Source organism: Chinchilla lanigera, unplaced genomic scaffold (genome assembly GCF_000276665.1).
Source record: "Chinchilla lanigera isolate Chin_1 unplaced genomic scaffold, ChiLan1.0 scaffold00085, whole genome shotgun sequence".
NCBI lineage: Eukaryota > Metazoa > Chordata > Mammalia > Rodentia > Chinchillidae > Chinchilla > Chinchilla lanigera.
In genome coordinates this window covers 3,104,356-3,126,195 of record NW_004955486.1, presented here as the reverse complement: position 1 = coordinate 3,126,195, position 21,840 = coordinate 3,104,356, and the positions used below count along the sequence as shown (strand labels likewise).

Genomic DNA, 21,840 nt, shown 5'->3' with positions numbered 1-21,840 from the left:
TTTTTTTTTTTTGGATATAGGGTACGTTTATGGTGGTATGGCTGTAGACTTTTTTTTTTTGAGATGAGGTGTTGCTATGCAATAAAGGCTGGCCTTGAATTTATAAGGATCCTCCTGCCTCAGCCTCTGGAGTGCTGGGATTATAGGTGTGCACCACCACATCTGGGATTTGGAATTTTTTTTTTTTTTCTTTTTGATATAAGGTCTCACTGCAGTTCAGGCTGGCCTTGAGCTCACTGAATAGCCCAGGCTCCTCTCCAGTTCATAAAGATCCTCTTGCCTCAGCCTTCCAAGTGCTGGGATTACAGGTGTGTACCATCATGCCTGGCCTTCAGGGATTTTGGAATTTAAAAGATCGCCCTCAGTTAGGATGTGTTTTTTTTTTTAAACCTGGAATCGAACTCATGACCTCTGGCTTGCCAGGCAAGTGCTCATGCCACTGAGCTAGATCCCTGGCCCCCAAGAATGCCCTCAGTGCTGACATTTATGCTCGCTTTCCTTGGTGACTTCCAGATTTCAGAGACACACTTGTTTTTCCATGATGGTAAAGTCTAGCCTGTTTAGTCTACCTGCAAGATAGTATTTCATTTGTTGCCCCATGTCCTGTTCTCTTTCCCCTGCATTGCTGTCTGGCATGGCTAGTCTCTTAGCCAGGTCCCTTCAAGTCTGTACCTGTCATGGGCCACAGGAAGGGGACATGTTACCCCTATTTACTTCCCCCTAGCCTTTCCGTCTTCAGTGCAGAGCAGAAGCGTTGTTTAATGTGTAGTCTGACCCTTGGTGACCATTGGGGATTGCAGAACGTAGATTTCAGATGTCGCAATTTACTGGACATAGTAAATTTTGGATCGCAAGGGCACAGAAACAGGGAAGCAAGAAGAGCCCGGTGAAGGAGGGGCGGGGCACGGCTTCTGTCCTGACAGGTTCTGGCTGGAACACCGGTGCTCAGTAGCACTTGGACTTGGTGCTGCACCTTTCAGAGCATCTATCTCTAACCGGCAGCGATTGGAATCACCCTAGCTTAAGCTCCATGTGAGGGTGGCTGGGATCTTAGATATGGAGAGCATCGGAGCATCACAGCAGGTGCACAGGGACTGTTTGTTGCCTTCTGTACAGTTTTTTTTTGGTGAGTTTGTGCTGGGAATTGAACTCATGACCTTGCAATTTCCAAGCAGGCACTGTACCACTGAGCTGTATCCCCAGCCCCTATATGTATAGGTTTTTTGTTTTTGTTTTTTTCTTCTGGTACCAGGAATCCAACTCACGACCTTGCGCTTGCCAGGCAGGCGCTGTGCCGCTGAGCTAAATCCGCAGCCCCTATAGTTTTCAAAGTCTGTTGAATAGCAGCAGTTCAGAAGAGACATTTTCTCTTTCAGCTGTTTATTTTGAAGCCAGGTGTGGTGGTACATGCCTGAAACCCCAGCAACCTGGGAGCCTGAGGAGGAGGATCTAGGCTACGTAATGAGTTCAAGGCCAGCCCGAACTACATACAAAGACCTTGTCTCAAAACCAACCAACCTCCACAAACCCAAAAAACATTTTTATTTTGAAAATTTCCAATCTATAAAAGAGTAGGAAGAGGGCTGGGGATTTAGCTCAGGGGCACAGTGCCTGCCTGGCAAACACGAGGTGGTGAGTTCGATTCCTGATACGGGGGGAGGGGGCAAAAACAAACAAACAAAAGAGTAGGAAGAATAATACAGAGAACTCCTGAAAAACTGCCATAAAAAGTTCACCAAATCTGAGCAGCTGTTTTGAAGATAACAATAGACAATGTACTAACCCTCCTTACTGCCCTGCTATCTTGTTTTGAAATTTTGTATCATTGTTTTTATTGTTTTTTCTTTTTAAAATAAAAAAAAGTCAACATGCCCTATTCCCATTTTGCTGAGTTAGCTTTTCTCATTTGTATGTATATGTAAAGGGTTTGTAGTGAGTTGGGGATGCAGGGGTATTTTATCCTACAGTACTTGTCTTTCACAAGAGTGAGGTTACTCCCCAATATAACCACCATACCCACCGTCATCGCACAAGAAATTTAATACTGATACATTTTTTATTGTGTTTTTTTATTTTTTTATTTTAAAAATTAAAAAACTGACAAAACAACAGTGAAGACAAAATCAAAACAACACAAAAACAACAAACATTATACATGATCTCAAAACAAAATGATAGAAATTTCCAGTGGTTGTTATATTACATACTGTTACCTTTTTTTTTTGTCTTTTTGAGCCAGGGTCTCACTATGCAGTTCAGGCTAGTCTTGAGTTCACTTTGTAGCCCAGGCTGGTGTCGAACTCGCAACAATCCTCCTGCCTCAGCCTCCGAGGTGCTGGGATTACAGGTGTGCACCACCATGCCCGGCTACATACTGTTATCTTCAATGAAGTTGCTCAGTCCACTAGACATAAGAATGTAAGATTGATCAAACAATCAAAGACAGTAACAAGTAAAAAAAAAATAAAAAATAAAACATTGGAAATGATGCAGAGCTTCACCATATAAGATGGTAGGAGTTCAACAGTGGTTTTTATACTGCATATTGTTGTTTTCATTCTGATTACCAAATTCAGGTGTGCAAAATTGGTCCAGAAACGAAAATTTCAAGCATTGACTGTTCCTCTCAATAAACCACAGACATCAGCAATACACCAGTTCCATCTACCTTTGTATATACGTGTAAATTTTTTTTTTTTGGTCTTTTTGAGACAGAGTCTTCACTACAGTTCAGGCTGGCCTTAAGCTCACTTTGTGGCCTAGGTTGGTCTCGAGCTCACAATGATTCTCCTGCCTCAGTCTCCCCAGTGCTGGGATTACAGGCGTGCGCCACCACGCCCGGCCTAAATTTTGTTTTTCATTAAAAAAAAAAAACCACAACAAAATAACAAAAACAACATGGTGATAGGAAATTAACAGTGGTTGTTATATTACATAATGTCATCTTCAAAATGGTTGCACATATAACCAGCTATAAAGAAAAACTAGAGGCTTTTATAGGTAAATGGATGCAACTAGAGACTGTACTCATTAATGAAATAAATCAGATTCACATGTGTAAACATCGTATTTCCTCCCTACTATAAGAACCTGAGGGGCTGGTGATTTAGCTCAGTGGCAGAGCGCCTGCCTGGCAAGCACAGGGTCGTGAGTTTGATTCCTGGTATTGGAAGAAAAACAAAAAAAAATCCAAAAGAACCTGAAAGAGTAAATAAAATCTGAAAGGTACAGTAGATACTGTGAAAAGGAAAAGAAACTGCTCTAATAGGAAGGAGCAACTGGGATGAAGGAGAGGAAAGGAAAAGGAAAGAAGGAAGAGGGGAAAATATGTATATTTATACACAGGGTAGCTAGGATAATTGTACTAATATCTGTTGGTTTATTGAAAGGAACTGTTAATGTGTAATTGTTTGGTCAATTTTTTATTTTTGTACTGAGAATTAAACCTAGGGCCTTCACACTAAGCTGTACCCCCAGCCTGTTTAAAATTTTTAATTTTGCATCAGGGTTTCCATGAGTTGCTAAGTTGCCCAGCTTGGGCTGAATTTGTGATCCTACTGCCTAAGCCTCCCAGAGCGCTAAGATTATAGGCCAACTCAGCACTCCCAGCTTAAAATAATACTGGATGTATAATCCACAGTCAGATTGCCCAGTTAAAAAGAAATCATGGGCCAGTTGAGCACCAGGGTTTGCACTGATTTGTCTCTTTAGTTTCCGTAGTTTGCTTTCATCTAGAATGGTTCCCTAGGTTAAAAATTACATTTTTTTTTTTTTACCTTTTTACTGAAGTTTTACACTACAGAGTATACAAGCCATGTGTATAGCTTGGTGAATTCTCACAAAGGGAACACACTTGTGTAGCCAATACGCAGTTCAAGAAATCAGGTTGGTGGTGTAGCACAGCAGTAGAGCCCTCGCCTGCGTGCACAGCACTGCAAGAGTTCAGATTTTACCAGGACCCCGGGAGCCCCTTCCTATCCCTCCAGTCTCCTTCCCAGCCCCCTAAGGGTGGCCCCGTCTCACTGAGATCACCATAGCAGCTTAATTCGCCTGTGTCTGGCTTCTGAGTACGGTTCCATTCAGCATCACGCGATTCAGCCGCACTGCACACTGCTCGTTCATTATCGCTGCTCTGTGTACTTGCACATCGTGTGGGTAGAATTGGTTTTATTTATTTAGAGAAAAAGCTGTTGCTGTTACCCAGGCGGGTCTCAAATTTCTATGGTCAAGCCATCCTCTTGCCTCAGCCTTCCCAGTAGCTGGGACTACAGGTATCTCCCACCATGCCCGGCTGATCGTTTGCTAGTGACCATTCTGTTTTTATTCTGTTTTTTTTTTTTTTTTGTACCGGCAATCAAACTCATGACCTCAGGCTTGCTAGGCAAGCGCTTATGCCACTGAGCTCTATTCCCAGCTATTCTGTGTGTGCTGTTGGGGTTTGAAAGTGCTGAGCTGTATCCCCATTTCTTTTTCCTCTTTATTTATATTTAAAATTTTTATTTATTTTGGTTTTCTCTTTGAGACAGGGTCTCGCTATGCAGTTCAGGTTCCTCCTGCCTCTCGAGTACTGGGATTGTAATACTGCCCCATGCTTGGCCCTGTTTTGTGGTACTGGGCTACACACTGAGCTACATCTCCAGCCCTTTCAATTCTTCCCCTCCCCTCCCCTCCCCGCTTTCCCTTCTCTCTTCTCTGTTCCCCTTTCTTCCCCTTCCCTTCTTTCTGAGACAGGATCTCACAAAGTTGCTGAAGTTGGCCTCAAATTTTATTTTTCTTTTTTCTTTTTTTTTCTTCTGAGACGGTTCTCACTATGTAGTTGAGGCTGGCCTTGAACTCAGTATGTGGCCCAGGCTGGCCTCAGACTTGTGGCGCTCGTCCTGCCTCAGTCTCCTAAGTGCTGAGGTTACAGGCATGTGCTACCGTGCCCAGCTTTGTCCCGAACTTTTCAATCCACCTGCCTCAGCTTCCCAAATATTTAGGATTATAGGTGTGGGCCATTATGTCCTGCTTAAACATTTAGGTTTTTACCTTTTGGGATATTTCAAATAGTGCTGATGTGAAAATACTTGTACGTGTCTTTTTGTGAAGATATGTATGCACTGCTGGTGAGTTCATTTGCCTTGTTTTTGTTTTTATGATATTGACATATTTGGAGAGTCTGGGTCATTTGTTTTCATAGACTCATCCAGTATCCCAATATTGGCATTTGTTTCCTCGCACTTAACTTCTTCGCTCCTGGGTTTTGAACTCTTGTTAGGCAAATGCTCTACCACTGAGCTATACCCCTAGCCCTTTTACAATTTTATTTTATTTTTTATTTTTTTAAAATATGGAACGCTTCATGAATTTGCATGTCATCCTTGCACAGGGGCCATGCTAATCTTCTCTGTATTGTTCTAATTTTAGTATATGTGCTGCTGAAGCGAGCACTAAAATTTTATTTTGAGACAGGTTCTCCCTAAGTTGCCCAGTCTGGCTTTGCATTTAATTCTCCTGTCTCAGCCTCCTGAGTGGTTGGGATTATAGGTGTGCTCCACCACGCCTAGCTAGTTTAAACATTTTTTGTGGAGAATATTATATAAATGACATTGTGTCTTTCTCAGGTAATGGTATCTGGAGGCATGTGATAGCAGTTTGTCCCTTTTTTTTGGCCTTTTTGAGACGGTTTCACTATGCAGTTCAGGCTGGCCTTGAACTCAGCGATCCTCCTGCCTCAGCTTCCCAAGTACTGGAATTACAGACATATGCCACCATGCCTGGCAAAGCCTGCAGCACCTGGTATTTGCAGGCGGTCTCCCATCTAAGTACTAACCAGGCCTAACCCTGCTTAGCTTTCCAGATCAGAGATCGGGTGTGTTCAGGGTGATATGGCCATGTACATGTCCCATTGTTGAGGTAGGTTCAATTGCTTGCTTCAGGTGGTTACTATTGATTTCCTCATTGTCAAGGTCATTTGTAAAAGTCATTTTCTAAGCTAGTCACTTTTTTGCTTGTATTTTTAATACCTTAGATTTATTTATGTATTTTTTTTGTCTTATTGAGACAGGGTCTCGCTAGGGAGTTCAGACTGGCCTTGAGTTCACTTTGTAGCCCAGGCTGGTCTCGAACTTGCAGTGATCCTCCTGCCTCAGCCTCCCGAGTGCTGGGATTACAGGCATGTGCCGTCATGCCTGACTAGATTTAATTTTATTTATTTATTTATTTATTTATTTGGTACCAGGAATCAAACTCAAGACCTTGCCAGGCAGGCATTTGTGCCACTGAGCTATATCCCTGGCCCTAGATTCAATTTTTAATTGAGCTACAAAGGCCTTGTGGCCTCAGCTTTATTCTGGAATTTCAGTAGTTGTATTGTGGCCAGTTAAATGACCAGCTGCGATATACCTGTGTAACTGCTGCCACAGTCGAGGTTAAAGTCATTCCTGTATCCCTAAGTATTTTTTCCCCGGAAGTGTTTTGTTATGTTCCTTTCCAGCTTATCCCTACCTCTGGCACGAGGAAATCCAAATTGCTTTCTGTCCATGTAGATTATATTTGTGTTTCCTAGACTTTCATAAGAATGGCCTTATAATATATACATTTTTTTTTTGTTGTTGTTCTTTTCGCATTACTGGGAATGTTTTGTAATCAGCCCACCACTGCGCTACATTCCCAGCCCTTTTTATTTAGTTTTTGAGACAAGGGTCTTGCTAAGTTGCCCAGGCTGGCCTTGTTTGTGATGGTCTTGCTTCAGCCTCCCAAGTAGGTGGGGTTAAAGGCCTGTGCTATTGTTTCTGCTGTATGTGACCTTCTGTCTTTCTTCTTTTGTTCAGAATAATGTCTGTGAGATGTACATTGTTGTTCATGCCAGTAATTCATTACTTTTATCACTCAGTAGGGCTCATTGTCTGGATATACTCTGAATTGTTGGTTCATTCATCCACTGATGGACATTTGGGCTGTATGAATGGTCATTATCTCAGTTTCTGAGGGTCAGACATAGCCAAGCTGGAGCCAAGCTGAGTCTTAGCAGGCTGCACTCCAGGTGTGTTTTGGGGCCGTGGTCTCCTCCAAGGCTCACCTGGGGAATGCGCAGCTTCCTGGCTGAATGCCTGGAATTTACGTCCATGGATTGCCAGACTAGGGACCTCAGCTTCTTGCTGCCAGACAAAGGCCACCCTCAGGTTTTTGCCACATGGGCCTTCCCAGCATGGCCAGCTGCCTTTTCAGAGGCAGCAAAGAATAGAATCTTTTAGTAAATTGGACATGACTGGTATCATACCCACAGTATTATTATTATTATTATTATTACTTTATCTTTTTGAGCTCGAGATGCAGTTCAGGCTGGCCTTATGCTCACTTCGTAGCCCAGGTCTGAAACTTAGAACAACCCTCCTGCCTCAGCCTCCCAAGTGCTGGGATTACAAGTGGGCACCACCACACCCAGCATTATTATTGTTATTATTTGAGACAGGGTCTTGCTATGTAGCTTATGTTGCCCTTGAACTCAAGGCTGGCCTTGAACTCACGGCAACCCTCCTGCATCAACCTCCCCAGTGCTGGGATTACAGGCATGTGCCCCCACGCCCGGCTTTACCCATGTTAATGTGATTGCATGAATCCTGTCTCCTGTGCTGTACACTGTTGTCCAGATGCACGTGGCAGAGCCGGCCTGCACTGAAGGGCATGGATTGCAGGAGGCGTGGATCGTGGGGGTCACCTTAGAGCCTTCTTCCCAGAAATGAGGTCCTAGTTTGGGGCTACCCTGAATATTCATCCACTTGTGTTTATAAGGATATTTTTTTAAATTTTTGGTAAATACCTATGAGCAGAATTGCTGGGTCATGTGGTAAGTGTGTGTTTAACTGTATAAGAAACTCTTTTTTCAAAGTTGTGCTATTTTTCTTTCCTATCAACAGTGTCTGAGAAGTTTATTCGCTCCATACTCATGTCAACACTTGGTTTTGTCTGTCCCGTTTAGCTAGTCCAGTGAGTGTGTAGTGATATTTCATTGTGGTTTTAAGTTGTATGACTGTGATGACCGATACTATTGAACATCTTTTCACAGCTGAAGTTCATTTTTTTCCCCATATGGATATCAATTGTTAAAGCATTATTTGCTAGAAAGATTATCCTTTCTCCATTGAGTTATCTTGCTGCCATTGTCAGATACCAAACAATCGTATATACACAGCTCAGTTTCTGGACTCAGTCTATGTTTATATGTCCCTCATAATGCAAATAACATACTGACTTGGTTGCTATAGCTTTTTTTTTTTGGTACTCAGAATTGAACTCACGACCTTATACTTGCCAGGCAGGTGCCATGCCTCTGAGCTATGTCCCTGGCCTCCTTGGTTGCTATGGGTGTAGTGTTGTTTTTCTCTTTTTCTTTGCAGTGCTGGCACATATCCCATTGCTGAGCTCTCTCCCCAGCCCTATAGTAAATCTTTTTTTGCGGGGGGGCGTACTGGAAATTGAACTCAGGACCTTGTGCTTGCCAGGCAGGCGCTTATGCCACTGAGCTATATTCCCAGCCCTCCTATAGTAAATCTTGAAATCAGATAGTGTTAAGTCGTCTTGCTGCTCTTTTCCAAAATTGTTTTAGGCTTTGATCCTTTATGTCTCTACTTAAATTTTTTTTGTTTTGTGTTTTGTCTTTTTGAGACAGGATCTCTCTATGCACTTCAGGCTGGCCTTGAGCTCACTTTGTAGCCCAGGCTGGACTCGAACTCGCAAAGATCCTCCTGCCTCAGCCTCCCGAATGCTGGGATTACAGGCTTGCGCCACCATGCCTGGCCCTAGTTTATTTCTTTGTGTTTGTTTTTTTGGATTTTTTTGGTAGGGGTGTGGTGGTGGTTTGGGTTTCTGTAAGTTGTCAAATTGTTCAGGTTGGGGTCGAACATAGGCTTCTCCTGTCTCAGCCTCCCAGAATGCGACACTGCAGGTGTGTGCCACCACGTCTGGCTTGTCTTTTGTTTTTTCTTATTATTGCCAGTCACATTTTTCTGCATTCTTCATGTAGGAATTTTTGATTAGATGCTGGATATTGTGAACTTTACATCCAGGATTATGACACACTTTACATGGAGGGTCTGGATCTTGTAGTCTTTAAAGAATGTTGGGCTTTGTTCAGGCAGGCAGTTATTTGTGATTCTTTCAAACCCTGCTTTTTAACTTTGCTAGGGTGGATCAAAGGTAACTCTTACTGCAGGCTGCTGCTCTCTGACCTCTGACCTTTCAGCTCAGTGAGTCTCTGTGCCCTGGCGGGGATGCCCTTCCCTCCGTGGTCTCAAATGTGCCTCCTGGCGGAAAGCCAGAGTGTTTTTAGGGCTCTGCTCATTTGTACTGTTGTGTCAGGGACCACAGTCCTGCCCTGCTTGCTGTGCAGTCTATGCACAGTGGCTTCTGAATCATTTCAGTCCTTGTCACTTGGTCTTGGCCGGAAGTGGGAGGCCATCAGCTGATTTTGTGCAGAGGTGTGACGTAGTACAATTTTATTTTTTTATCATCTCCTCCAGTGCCGAAAGTGAGGTGGTGATATTACTTCCTTCCCCTCCCTCGCTCTCTTTCTTTCTTCATCTCTCTGTCTTTCTCTCTGTCTCTTGCTCCGGACTGGGTCTTGAACCCAGGACCTTTGCAATGAACTATATTGGCAGGCCTTTTTATTTTTATTTTGAGACAGGTTCTGCCTAAGTTGCTCAGGCTGGGCTCAAACTTGTGATCCTCCTGCCGTAGCCTCCCAGAATGCTGAGGTTGGAGGTGTGTTGCACACCCAGCTACCCATGGTTTTTCTCGATGAGGAAACTGAGGCTCCCTTAGAGACCTTGAGCAGTACACGCACAGTCCACTCAGTTACTGATGCCAGCGCGCATGCGCTTCTGTCACCCCACTGCCATTGAGAGTGTATTCGTGGATTGGGTCTTACTTCCTGCAGAGAGCTGTACAGGCCAGTTTGGGCCACACCCCTGTGACAGTCTCTCAGCAGATGTCCTATGAGTCTGCCTATGCCTGGAGAGTCTCCTGGTGCCCAGTTTCTGAGCCCTATGTGAGGAGGTCCCCAGGTTGGGGAGGTCAGTGCCTGGGCAGCAGCAGCGAGGGCACCCTTGTCTATCACGTTAAAAGCATCTGTTTTGGGCTGGGTGTGATGGCACACACCTATAATCCCAGAACTCGGGAGGCTGAGGCAGGAAGATCAGGAAGAGTTCAAGGCCAGCCTAGGCTGCATAATGAGCCCTTGTCTTAGCACCCACTGCCCTGCCACCTGTTTTGTCCATCTGATTTGTTTTTTACAGCAGTCATAATCCTTAGCTTTCTTTCCTAGCTGCTGTCTTCATTCTGACCCCATGACCCCACGGCTCCTGGGCTCCTGAACTAAATTGCCTGGGAGCCGCCTTCTTTCCTTTGCAATAGGCCTCAACAGGGGGCTCCCAAACCTTTTTTACATTTTTTTTTCGAGTGACTACTCTGAGGATATCCAGGATCAAGTTGGAATTTAATTTGTAGCGATCTATTTTGAGCCAGATAATGGGCTTGACCACTTAAAGGGGCGGATGTTTGGGGGGACAGGTGTTTGGGTAAGGGCCGGCCGTTCGCAAAGGACCGGCTGAGCTTGGTGAGCCCCAGATAAGCAGCCGGCTGCTCGCCTCTTTGCCCATCTTCTAAGCCCGTGATGGGGAACCTTTTAGAACTCCCAGGGATAACCGGCAGCCTGCTGTGGGCATCGGGCCATAGGTTCGCCACCACTGGTCTCAGAGGTTGTGTCAAGCTGGGAGTCCAGCCAGGAGTGGGGGTCTGTCTTTTGCACGAGAAGCAGAGCAGTCAGGATTGTCCAGGGAGCCCCTTGGGTGCTCTGGGTGGGGCAGTTCTCCCTCGGGTGCACTGCGGCACATCTAGCCTCTTGGTCTCTGAATGCCAGTGGAACTGAGTCACGCGGACATCCAGAAACACCTCCGCAAGGTTCCAGGTGTCTCTTGGGAGTGGCACTGCCCTGTGGTCAAGGACCACCAGGCCGCACCACGCTGAGGGCAGGCCACATTTGTATGAGGTTCCGGGGGCCGGGGATGTAGCTCAGCGGCACAGCGCCTGCCTGGCAAGCGCAAGGTCTTGAGTTCGATTTCTGGTACCAAAAAAGTTTATTCAAATATATTAGGTTCCAGGGATACACCGCCCTGGCTCTGCTTGCCTCCTTTGGGCTTGTGTATATGTACCAAGTGCTTCTTTGTTTTAATTGTTCAAAGAAAAATTTTAATTACTCCCAAATTGGTGAGTGCCAGCGAAGGTGCTGGTGCTGAAGGTACAGACTTCCCAGGCTGGTGACGCGCATGTCTGCAAGGAGGTTAGAATGTGGGGGAGAGGTAGGTGGCAGAGCAGGTACCTGGGGCAGAGGTGCTGCTGTGTCCAGGGAGTAAGCGCAGATGGAGAAACAAGAATCGAGGCTATTTTGCCTTGGGTCCTCAGGATAGTTTTTTTAAAGGGCGCTGAGACAGGAAGTGAGCGATGGTCCCTTTCAGACTAAAATTCCGTCCTGGGCTGGAGACTCCAGAGCAGTGGTGTTGAACCTGTGGCATGGTGCCGTGGCAGACTATGTGTATCACTGAAAGCTCTTAAATGTTCGCCATCGCTGCTGCTCTAGAGTGTCATCGGTGCCGGGCACTTCCGACATTGGCGTGAAGCTTTCAAGGTTCCCAGTGCCAGCTGCCTGGGCCGCCTGGGGGTGGGGTGCAGCGTGGGAAGTGCGCTCCTCGTTAGTGGCCTTGCCGTTGCCAGTGGAGGTCTGGCGCCGTGTGCTGGCCTAGCAGGCTCTGGGAAGCCTGGGGTGGAGGCGCTGGGAGTGTGCTGCTGTTTAAAGGTCTGTGGTGGGGACAGTCACATCTAGGTGCTTGTGACATGCTTGGCCTGGCCCTGTGAGAACTGATAAGCAACCAAGGTCTTGTGTGAGCTTAGGCTTGGAATGAGAGGGAAGCTCTTTTTAGTTTGATTTGATTTTCTTGGTACTGGGGATCAAACTCAGGACCTTGTGCTTGCCAGGCATCTTTTTAGTTTTAATGCTTAAACTAAAAAACAGAACACAGCTGGACCTGCCTATAATTCTAGCACTTGGAAGGCTGAGGCAGGAGAGTTGCTGCGAGTTGAAGGCCAGCCTGGGCTACCTAGCAAGACCCTGTCTTCAAAAAACCAAATCAAAACGAACAAACCCTGAACACATTTATATGCCTCACAATTCTAAAAGGCGCCAAAAGGCAAACAAGACTTAGTTGGGTCGGTGGCACTGTGGACTGTGTCAAACTTGTGCTCTAGTCCCTCTGGCAAATATTAACTACTGGAGAGACGAACATGCTTGACCTTTATGTAGTTCCTTCTTCATTTAATTCTCACAATAAATGCACACAGAGCTACTACTGATAAGGAAACTGAGGCAGGGGAGGTCTCTTCACTTGCCTGTGATGACTCAGCAAGTAACTGGAATATAAGGATTTAAATACTTCTGCTTAATCAAAAGAATCAGCTAGGGGCTGGGGATTTAGCCCAGCGGCACAGCACCTGCCTGGCAAGCGTGAGGTCCTGAGTTCGATTCCCGGTACCGGAAAAAAACAAACAAACAAAAAAGGAATCAGTGGGGCACGGTGGTGCACACCTGTAATCCCAGCACTCGGGAGGCCGAGGCAGGAGGATCGTTGCACGTTTCAGAGCAGTCTGGGCTACAAAGTGAGTTGAAGGCCAGCCTGAACTGCATAGTGAGACCCTGTCTCAAAAAGACAAAAAGAAAAAAAAAATCGAGTTTTGTTTAGATTGGGTTTTCTTAAGCAACAGCCCTGATGCTACTGCATAACTAGTAATGGAGGTTGTTCAACTAGAGAAAAGGGAGGGACACAACAGCTCTACTATTAAGGAAGTATGTTGGGGGAAGCTCTCAGGAAGATAAAGAAGGATAATACAGAATTTGTTACATATGTGCTAGTGAGTTAGAACCATTGTTCTATTCTTTGTTACTCATTCATTCATTCCGCAAATAGCAGTTGAAAGCCCACTCTGTGCCGGGTGTTGTCCTGGACCCCAGGGATTCGGTGATGAACAGACAGTTTCTGCCCGTGTGGAGCTCATGATCCAGTGAGGGAGACAGATTGTTCAGATGATTGCACAGGGGGGCTGGGGATTTAGTTCAACGGCACAGTGCCTGCCTGGCAAGTGCAAGGTTGTGAGTTCGATTCCTGGTACCGGAAGAAAAACAAACAAACAAACAAACAAAAACAAAACAGATGTTCACACAGATGTAACGCTGCAGTTCTGTTCAATTCTTCTTTCTTTTTGGTGCTGGGGATTGAATTCAGGGCTTCAAGCATGCGCTCTGCCACTGAGCTGCACCCCCTGCCCCTCTGCTTCTTTCTTTCTTTTTTTTTTAATGTTTTGTCTTTTTGAGACAAAGTCTGGCTATGCAGGTCAGGCTGACCTTGAGCTCACTTTGTAACCCAGGCTGCTCTGAAACTTGCAGTGATCCTCCTGCCTCAGCCTCCTAAGTGCTGGTATTACAGATGTGCTCCACCATGCCCGGCTTCTGTTTATTTCTTTTTTTTGTTTTTGTTTTTGTTTTTTTTTTCCGGTACTGGGAATTGAATTCATGACTTTGCGCTTGCCAGGCAGGCGCTGTGCCGCTGAGCTAAATCCCCAGCCTCTTCTGCTTATTTCTTGAAGGAGAGGAGTACTCTGTGTGTGTGTGTGGGGGGGGGGGTGGTAAGGAGATTTGACCTATTGTGGCTGTCAGGGAGGGACTGTTTCCAGTGGGGGGGCCTTAGCTGGCTCTCAAGGAACAGCATACGCAAAGCCTCTAAGCAGAGGAAGCAAGGCTGTGTGTCTGTTCCGGGGAACAGGAAAACTGAGGAACGTGGGGCCACCCTAGACCTGAGATGTAGTCAGAGCACACTCGAGGCCTCGAGGGCCACACTGAGGAGCTTTTTCTGTTGTCTTCTACACACGAAGTTGCTTCCTGGGGTGGATGAATGGATAAGGGAGGAGGCGATCGATTATCCCCAGGAGATGAGTCTGCACCATGGCGAGTGTACAGGAAGAGAGCTGGTGCGGGTGTGGGGAGCCCGTTAGAAGGCCGCTGCAGTGGTTCAGATGCAGATTCTGGCAGCATGGACCAAAGCGATGGCCACAGTGTGGACAGTAGTGGAGGGGTTGGTTCTCTGGATGCGTAGGAGTGGGTATGCGGTCATGCTCGGGCCGCTCTGGGGGTGAGGGAGGAGCGACTCCAGTGTGTGCGGCTTGGTGAGGCTGTGCTGATGGCTCAGATGGGGCTGTGCGAGGGGATGCCCGTGGCGGGTGGGGACTGACACCTGGCTGTGGCACGTGGCAGTCCAGGGGAGGCAGGAAGCGGTGGGGAGAGGGCTCAGAGGGATCGACCTCCAGCTCTGGCTGTGGGAGCTTGCAGGGCGTGGAGCTCCCGAGGGAGCTCAGGGGACTGATCCACACGTCTGGTTAGTTTCATGTTGGCCTGGGACAGTGGGGCTCTTGGGACTGGACTTTGGATGGAGGGAGAGGCCCCTTTGTCCCACAGAGGCCTTGCCAGTGCCAGCTGCCCTTTCTCCTAGGAGGCCTGGCACAGGCCCTGTGAGCCCTGGGAGGAGAGTGGAGGCAGCGGCTGGCTCCTGGGACGAGCACATTGGCTGCCCTTGTCTGGATGTTATCTGCACGTAATTGGCAATTGACTTGAACAGCAGTAACAGTAAACTAATCATAGCCCACTCGAACCACTTGTTTTATTTTTGTAGAGATTTGTAAATTTCTTCAGCGTCTGTCTGTCTCTATCTCTGTCCCTGCTGTTCACTAGGTTTCTTATTTTATTTTATTGCAGTTCTGGGAGTGGACATTGGGGCTTTATGTACTCAGCTACATCTTTATTCTCTTTTTAATTTTTAAATTTTGAGACAAGTTCTCACTAAGTTTCTGAGTTGTTCAGGATATACTCCAACTTGCAATCCTCCTGACTCAGCCTCCCCAAGACCTGGGGTTACAGGTGTGCACCACCATGACTGTCTTCTCTATATTTTGACCAGCTCAGCCAAGGGTGAAAGGTGCTTGTGTGGTGGTGGCTTCATAAGAGAGCAGGTTGGAGCCAGGCCAGTTGGCCTGCCTGTAGGCTGGTCTGTTTTTCTGTCAGCCTGTCACTGGCTTACTGCCACAAAGGACTTCAGCCTGGGCTGGCTTTACTATTGAGGGGGGTGTCTTTTCACTGAATTTACTGCTTTCCTGGCTCCAAATACTGCCTAGAAACATTTGCGTGTGAGCACGTAGCGCCCCCTTGTGGGCACATGCGGTTCTCCACTTGATTCTGCGGCTCCTCTGGTCAGCTGGTGCTGCGCTGCTGGCGGTAGAGGCCGGCTCTCTCCTTAGCCTCGTCTTTGGGCTCTATTTTTGTGGACTTTGTGATTGTCTCCAGCACCTCCGACCAGGCAGCTGAGCTTGGGTCCTTCCGATAAAATCCCAGCCTTGTTCTTGAGGGCCTGTGACACGGAATTCGGAGGTAATGTTTCCTGGCGAGCTCTTTGGATTACTTGTGACAGGTCACCTCCCACACAGCACTCGAAAACCCTGAAAAAGCAATGAGAATTTTGAGAAAGACATTTTTGTGTCTTGCTGAGCATACAAGTTCTCTGGTTTTTTGATGTCCATTGGGTGGCACTGTGATCTTATTTTTGTTTCTGTTTTTCTTTGCAGCCGAGCTCTACTCCAGGAAGCGAAAATGTGGTGCCTCGAGAGCCGTTGGTAAGTACCCAAGACACGCAGGATTGTTTTCTAATAATAAAATGCCATGTGAGTTTAAAGAAAGCTTCAGATCCTACAGCTCGACATCAGCAGCATCTATTTAGAGCGGGTGTCCTGTGGCCGCTGCCTGTAGTGACCTCTGACCTCCGCCTCTGTTCTAGCTGCAGAGATCAGTGAGATCCTCTTGAGTGGAGCCCAGTGCGCTCAGGAGCGAAGGCGTCCACCCCGATGGTCCAGGGCTGCCTCGTGGCTGATGTAATAATTCGTGAGATGCTGGAGCCTCGGGGCTCAGGGTGGAACGAGGCTGCTGGCCCACAGGGTTGTTACTGAGCTCCTCAGGGTGGGCGCAGCAAAGGGGGCCTTTAAGGACTAAGTGAGGACGTGAATCTGGTCGATAGTTAGGGGCATGTCTGGTATTACCATGTATTACCATCCACATCTGAGACTACGAACAAGGAAGAGGCCTACTAAGTACTAACAGACATTGTCTTTTTTTTTTTGTCTTTTTGAGACAGGGTCTCACTATGCAGTTCAGGCTGGCCTTGAGCTCCCTTTGTATCCCAGGCTGGTCTTGAACTCACAGTGATCCTCCTGCCTCAGCCTCACAAGTGCTGGGATTACAGGCGTGTGCCACCACGCCCGGCATATTGTCTTTTTTTTTATACCGAGAATCTCAAACTCACGACCTTGCGCTTGGCCAAGGAGGTGCTGTGCCCTGAGCTATGTCCCCGGCACAGCGAGTCTTTACAAAGTGCTTTGGCTTTGGTGAGCCAAGCCAGAGTCCCTTGTGGCCTGCCCCATTTTTGTTCCATGTGGCATTTCAGGGCCTTCTTCAAATCCGGGGGTGAGTTGAACTGGGGAGCCAGTGTTGGCTTCGCTCCTGGAGCCTTTCCTCTCTCCATCCAGCACAAGGGACACCCAGCCTCTCTCAGCAGCACCAGAGGTGGCATCTGGCGGCGTCACTCTGGCCGCAGTGGAAGGGGTAACTTGGGGTGCTTAGCTGGTCTGAGCCCTTCCTGGGCCGAGGTAAGGCGATGTACATGCTACTGGGCCTGTTTCAGAGGTGTGAGATGTTGTCATTCATGCCGTCTGCTGTCACAATCATGGGCTCGTGTCCTAGCACTCCCACGGTGGCCTTATTTTGCTCCTTTTGTATTGCCTGGGTTGGGCTGGGGATTGCCTCAGTGGCACAGCGCCTGCCCAGCAAGCACGAGGCCGTGAGCTTGATTCCTGGTCCACGCCCCCGCCCCAAAAAAGTATTGCCTGGGTTCTTCCATGGAGTGAGGCTGAGGAGGCCTCCCTCTGCCCATCCGTCGGCCCCCTGGGGGTGCGCGCAGAGCCCCCTCAAGCTGAAGCACCGCTTTAGACTAATGCCCGCCCCGAGCACAGTGCTCCTCTGCGGTCCTGCGCCTCCTCAGTCTCCCTTGAGTTTCGATCTGCTGATTTAACCGTTTACTGACCAGCAGAAGAGCAGCCAGTCCACCTTTGGGGTGCGGCTGGGTCGCTGCTTGGGAGCCGAGCGGTCGGCAGGCGTGCTGACCCTGGGCGTCCGTAGCCCTCCAGGCCTCTCTCTGTGCTCGGCTCTGTGTGCAGGACTCTTCCTGCTGTACTGTGCTTCCGCTTGTTGGTTGGCTGTATTTTTATTTCTTTCTTTTCTGGGAGGCCCGGAGCAGTCTTCAAACCCTGGGAGCCTGCAATGGTCCAAAGTTCAGACCCATTCTCTCCAGGCCAACTCTACAATTACCTTATATTTAATTAACATTTTTTCTCCTCTTTACGTACTTGGTGCATAATTGCTCAGAGGAAAGAAAACACATAGCAGCAATTTATATATATATAAAAAAAACAATAATTAAAAAAAACCCCTGAAATAAACTCCCATCTCATTTGGGCTGATCCTGTGAGTTGGGTAATTAGGGCCCTATTAAAGGTAGACCCTTTCTCCTCCCCCCACTTTTTTTATTAATTTTTTTATATTAAACTCCCACAGTCTCTCAGTCATGCCCTTATTGCTTTTGGCCAGCCGTTTGCAGCAGCCTGATTAAATGAGGGCACCAGCCGAGGCGGATGGTCTTGTGCGAACAGCTTCCCCTTGGGAGTGGTGCAGGAGGGTGGCAGGCGGAGGAGCCTGCTGAGGGCTGGCCCTTGGGGCAGGTCCGGGACACCAGAGGACCCGGAGGTGAGGCCGTGGCTGTCATGGCCTGGCAGCCATGCTGACAGTCTCAGGGTGCTGCTGCGGCGATGGGTGGTGGCCCGCGCCCACAGCCAAGCGCGTGGGGCAGCGCTTTGAAAGCCCGCGGCGCTCGGCCCTTTCTGCAGGAGAGCAGCTTGTCTGGCCGCGTGTGCGAGCTGCCTGCCGGGTGCGCGACTCAGCTGAGCCTGAGGGTTGGGCAACTGACAATTGAAGGATCAGACTAAGCTCTGTTCTCAAGTAATTCACATATTTTATTTCAAGAAAAAAAGGCATTTGTACACACGAAACAATTAGCAAGCGGCACAAGACTGTATATAATTTCAGTCAGCAGCACAAAATCGTGTAATTTGGAGCAGAATTGCCTGGCTGGGAGTCTGAGAGGCCCCTAGTTACTCAGAGAAGGAAGAGCATGGTGGTGGGGAAGGCACGGCTTTGTAACACTTCAGGCTACGTCGCAAGGGATGTGTACTCCAGCCTCGGTCCTCCTGCGAAGTTGTCTGTTCCTAACTGCGTATTTTCCAGAATCCCTGAGTGGAAGCTGCCTGCATGCTGCACTGGCAGGAGTCAGCATGGGAGGCTGAAGGCAGTAATCTACGCCTCGTCCCTGAACTAGATAGCTGCACAACCCTTTTGAGGGGCTGTTTCTTCTTCCTGTGTGTGAGGGCCTGTGTTCAGTCCTGCCCTGTCGGGGGCTGTGGCTGGTGGGCTCAGCGCAGGTGACACTGCCTCATTGATGTGCGCAGCTGTCTGGGGTGCTGTTTTGCTTTCTTTGCTAGGCAGTAGGGGAGGAAGCCTGAGCTCAGGCTGGCCTTGAGCTCACTTTGTAGCCCAGGCTGGCCTCAAACTTGCAACGAGCCTCCTGCCTCAGCCCCCCGAGTGCTGGGATGGCAGGTACACACCACCATGCCCAGCTTGTTTATTTATCTTATAATCTCTTATAAAGTTAATTATCATACATATAGATTAAAACTAAACTAACAGGCAAAAAAATATAAAATACACAAGATAATTATAGTAAATCAAGGCATACCTTTAGATACATTGTCCATACTGGATTACAATAACTTTTTTTCTGCTTTTTCTTATTATCTGTCTTTTATTTTGCTGTTTATTTATATTGAGTTTCTAATGTAAGAAACAAGGTGATATTTAAGCTTCTGTGTCTGATTTACTTGATGTCGTGGTCTCAAGGCGCACCCATTTTCCTACAAATAACTCATTTATCCTTTTTAATGACAGGGCGGTACTCTGTTGTGTATATTTTCCATTTTGCCTTTTTGAGACAGGGTCTTGTTATTGGAATCTACTGGCGATGCCAAAATGTTATTGGACAGCTCCTTCTTTTTTTTGTTTTTTCCCAATTTTTTGAGACAAGATCTCCCCATATAGTTCAGGCTGGCCTTGAAATCACTATGTAGCCCAGGTTGGCCTTGAACTCATAGGCATCCTCCCGCCTCAGCCTCCCTAACGCTGCGATTCCAGGGGTGCACCACCACGCCCAGCTGGGTAGCTCCTTCTAAAAATGGCTTGCAAGTTAAACATCACTGGATTCTGGGTTGTTTGTCTTTTCTTCTGGAGTTAGATTCCAGATTCTTCTATCTCAGTCAGGGAATTGAACAAAACTAGCAAAAGGCACTGGTAGGCTGAGCATGTGGTGGCACACACCAGCACTCGGGAGGCTGAGGCAGGAGGATCAATGTAAGTTCGAGACCAACCTGGGCTACATAGTTCAAATCTAACCCGGACTACATAGAGAGACCTTGTCTAAAAAAAAAAGCAGTATCAAAGTTTATTTGAAAAGTAAAAATGAAGACTGAGGGAGAGCACGGGCTGAGAAAAAAAGGAAAAAGTGAGATAAAAGAACACCCTGGAGAAAGGAGGGCGGTCCTTTGTGAGGAAAGCCGTGAAGAAGGCCTGATTTTCATTCTTGGCCTCTTTGGATTGTAAAACCTGTGTTGTAAACGGAGTGAGGAGAAGCTTGATTATGTCTCTCGATGGCACATTGGTGTTTACAGCCACCCCCTGGCCTTGATTCTGGTCAAGTAGGGACGCTGCTTGTTGCCTTCTCTTGCTCTTTCTGCCCCCCACCGCACCCCCTGAAAGCAGCCGCTACCCTGGCCGTACTCGCGGGGCGGGCGGTGTGGTACCTGGTGCTCCTAGTCGTGTGCAGTGCCAGGCAGGTGGGAATTAAGAAATTCAGTAGACTGCACTTGGCGTTCTTTGATTCTTAGTGAGCTAACTTTGCTAAAGTCAGAATTACTACTTTTTCCAATTCGTATTCTCTTCAAGAGCTTTGTTCCCTAGGGCACGGGCTTCGACAGCCCTGCAGAGGGCTCACTACCAGCTTCTCCCAGGCCGGTGGCACACCTTCTGTGGGTGCCCCGAGTCCTCGGGCTCACGTGGAGCCTGGTCTGGCTGTCTGCGCCCTGGCAGCGTCGAGGCCCTGCCCAGTTGATCTGTAACAAGGAGTGGGGAACTCACGTGGCCCGCTGCAGGGCGAGGGCCTGGATTCCCCAGGACTGAGAGAAAACAAATAGACGGGTAGACAGTTGCCGCATGGGGTAACTCAGTTCCTGCCTCACCTGGATAAGGACACTTGGGTTAGGTAACCTCTGAGGCCTCCTTTTAGTCATCCGATTTTTGGTTATTGGAAGTAAGCACTCAGTGAGGCTTCGTTTACATGTCAGTGACGCAGTGTTCAGCAGTGCTATTGCTCACCTGCCTTACGCAGTGGGAATGGGTTTTGGCTTAACTAGAATTTCAGCTTTCTGCTCTTTGACAGCACTTCTAATGGACAAGCCTCCTGTCATCCTCTCTTCCTCTCACTTGTGCTTACAGGTTCTTTCCTTTCCTTTCTGTCTTCATCCTTGCATCGCTCCTCGAAAATAATCCCAAATTGTAATATATTTTTAAGATGATGATGATAATTTCTGCTTTGTCAGCTTTTCTAGTATTAATATTTTTAGAACATTGAGTTCCTTTTTTTTGAGATAGGGTCTCAATGTGTAGTCCAGGCTGGCCTTGAACTCACTGTAATCCTCCTGCCTCAGCCTCCTGAGTGGTGGGATTATGGGTGTGTGCCACCACACCCAGCTCGCAGTAGACTGAATTCCTACGAGATACTGTGCAGTTGCAGATCAGCCATCTCAGTAGTTTTGCCCTTGAGATGCGAACGTTTTTCCAATAGCCTCAGGTTTGTCCCTGAGGTCACCAGGAACCTTGTCCAGCTGTGCCCATCAGGCTTGAGATCAGACCTTCTGGAGAAGCTTATCCATCTTACACCTGGGATGCCTGAGATTTTTTTCTTTCGTTTTTTTTTTTTCCCCTCTTGGGTTTTTAAGCCAGTTAATCAGAAGCTGATAATCAAAAGGCCATCAATACCATGATGACCGTAGGAGCCAGGACTGTGAGCTCGTGCTGTGGAGTAGGCGTGGCCGGTCGCCTTCTCTAGCACATAGGCCTGGCACAGGCTTCCCAGCATTTGTGCCTCCGGCGGCGTCTGTGGCTGCAGCGCGTTGCTGCGCTGATCGGCAGGCCCGGTGTGGACAGGCGTGCTCATTTCCCCAATGCGTGCTTTCCGGCGTTCACATGCTCGCTACATTTCTTTGTGCAGATCACGAATGGGTGTGTGGATGTGCGTGCAGATAGCGTGACACAGACACGGGTGTATTCTGTAAAATTCCAAGCACTTTGTGGGGAAAGCAGATGGATCTGGAGACTGCATTCATACAAGTGTTCTACAGGCACAGGGGTAATGGAACTGACCATGTAGAGATTTCAGGAAATTGTCTTTTTTCCAGGAAAAATAAATATGATGGACCTAGTTTAATTTAATTTAATTTTATTTCATTTTTTGTCTTTTTGAGACAGGGTCTCACTATGCAGTTCAGGCTGGGCTTGAG

The 21,840-nt window shown here is 47.6% G+C and overlaps 1 protein-coding gene across 1 annotated transcript in view; it reads left to right on the top strand.

Annotated features, from left to right (window-relative positions):
* Positions 1-21,840, top strand: part of Pex14 (peroxisomal biogenesis factor 14) — a 148,696-nt gene that overhangs the window by 3,526 nt on the left and 123,330 nt on the right. Inside the window, exon 2 of the mRNA XM_005404016.2 lies at positions 15,697-15,744. Coding sequence (XP_005404073.1) covers positions 15,697-15,744 — 48 coding nt within the window. The remainder of the gene's footprint in view (positions 1-15,696; positions 15,745-21,840) is intronic.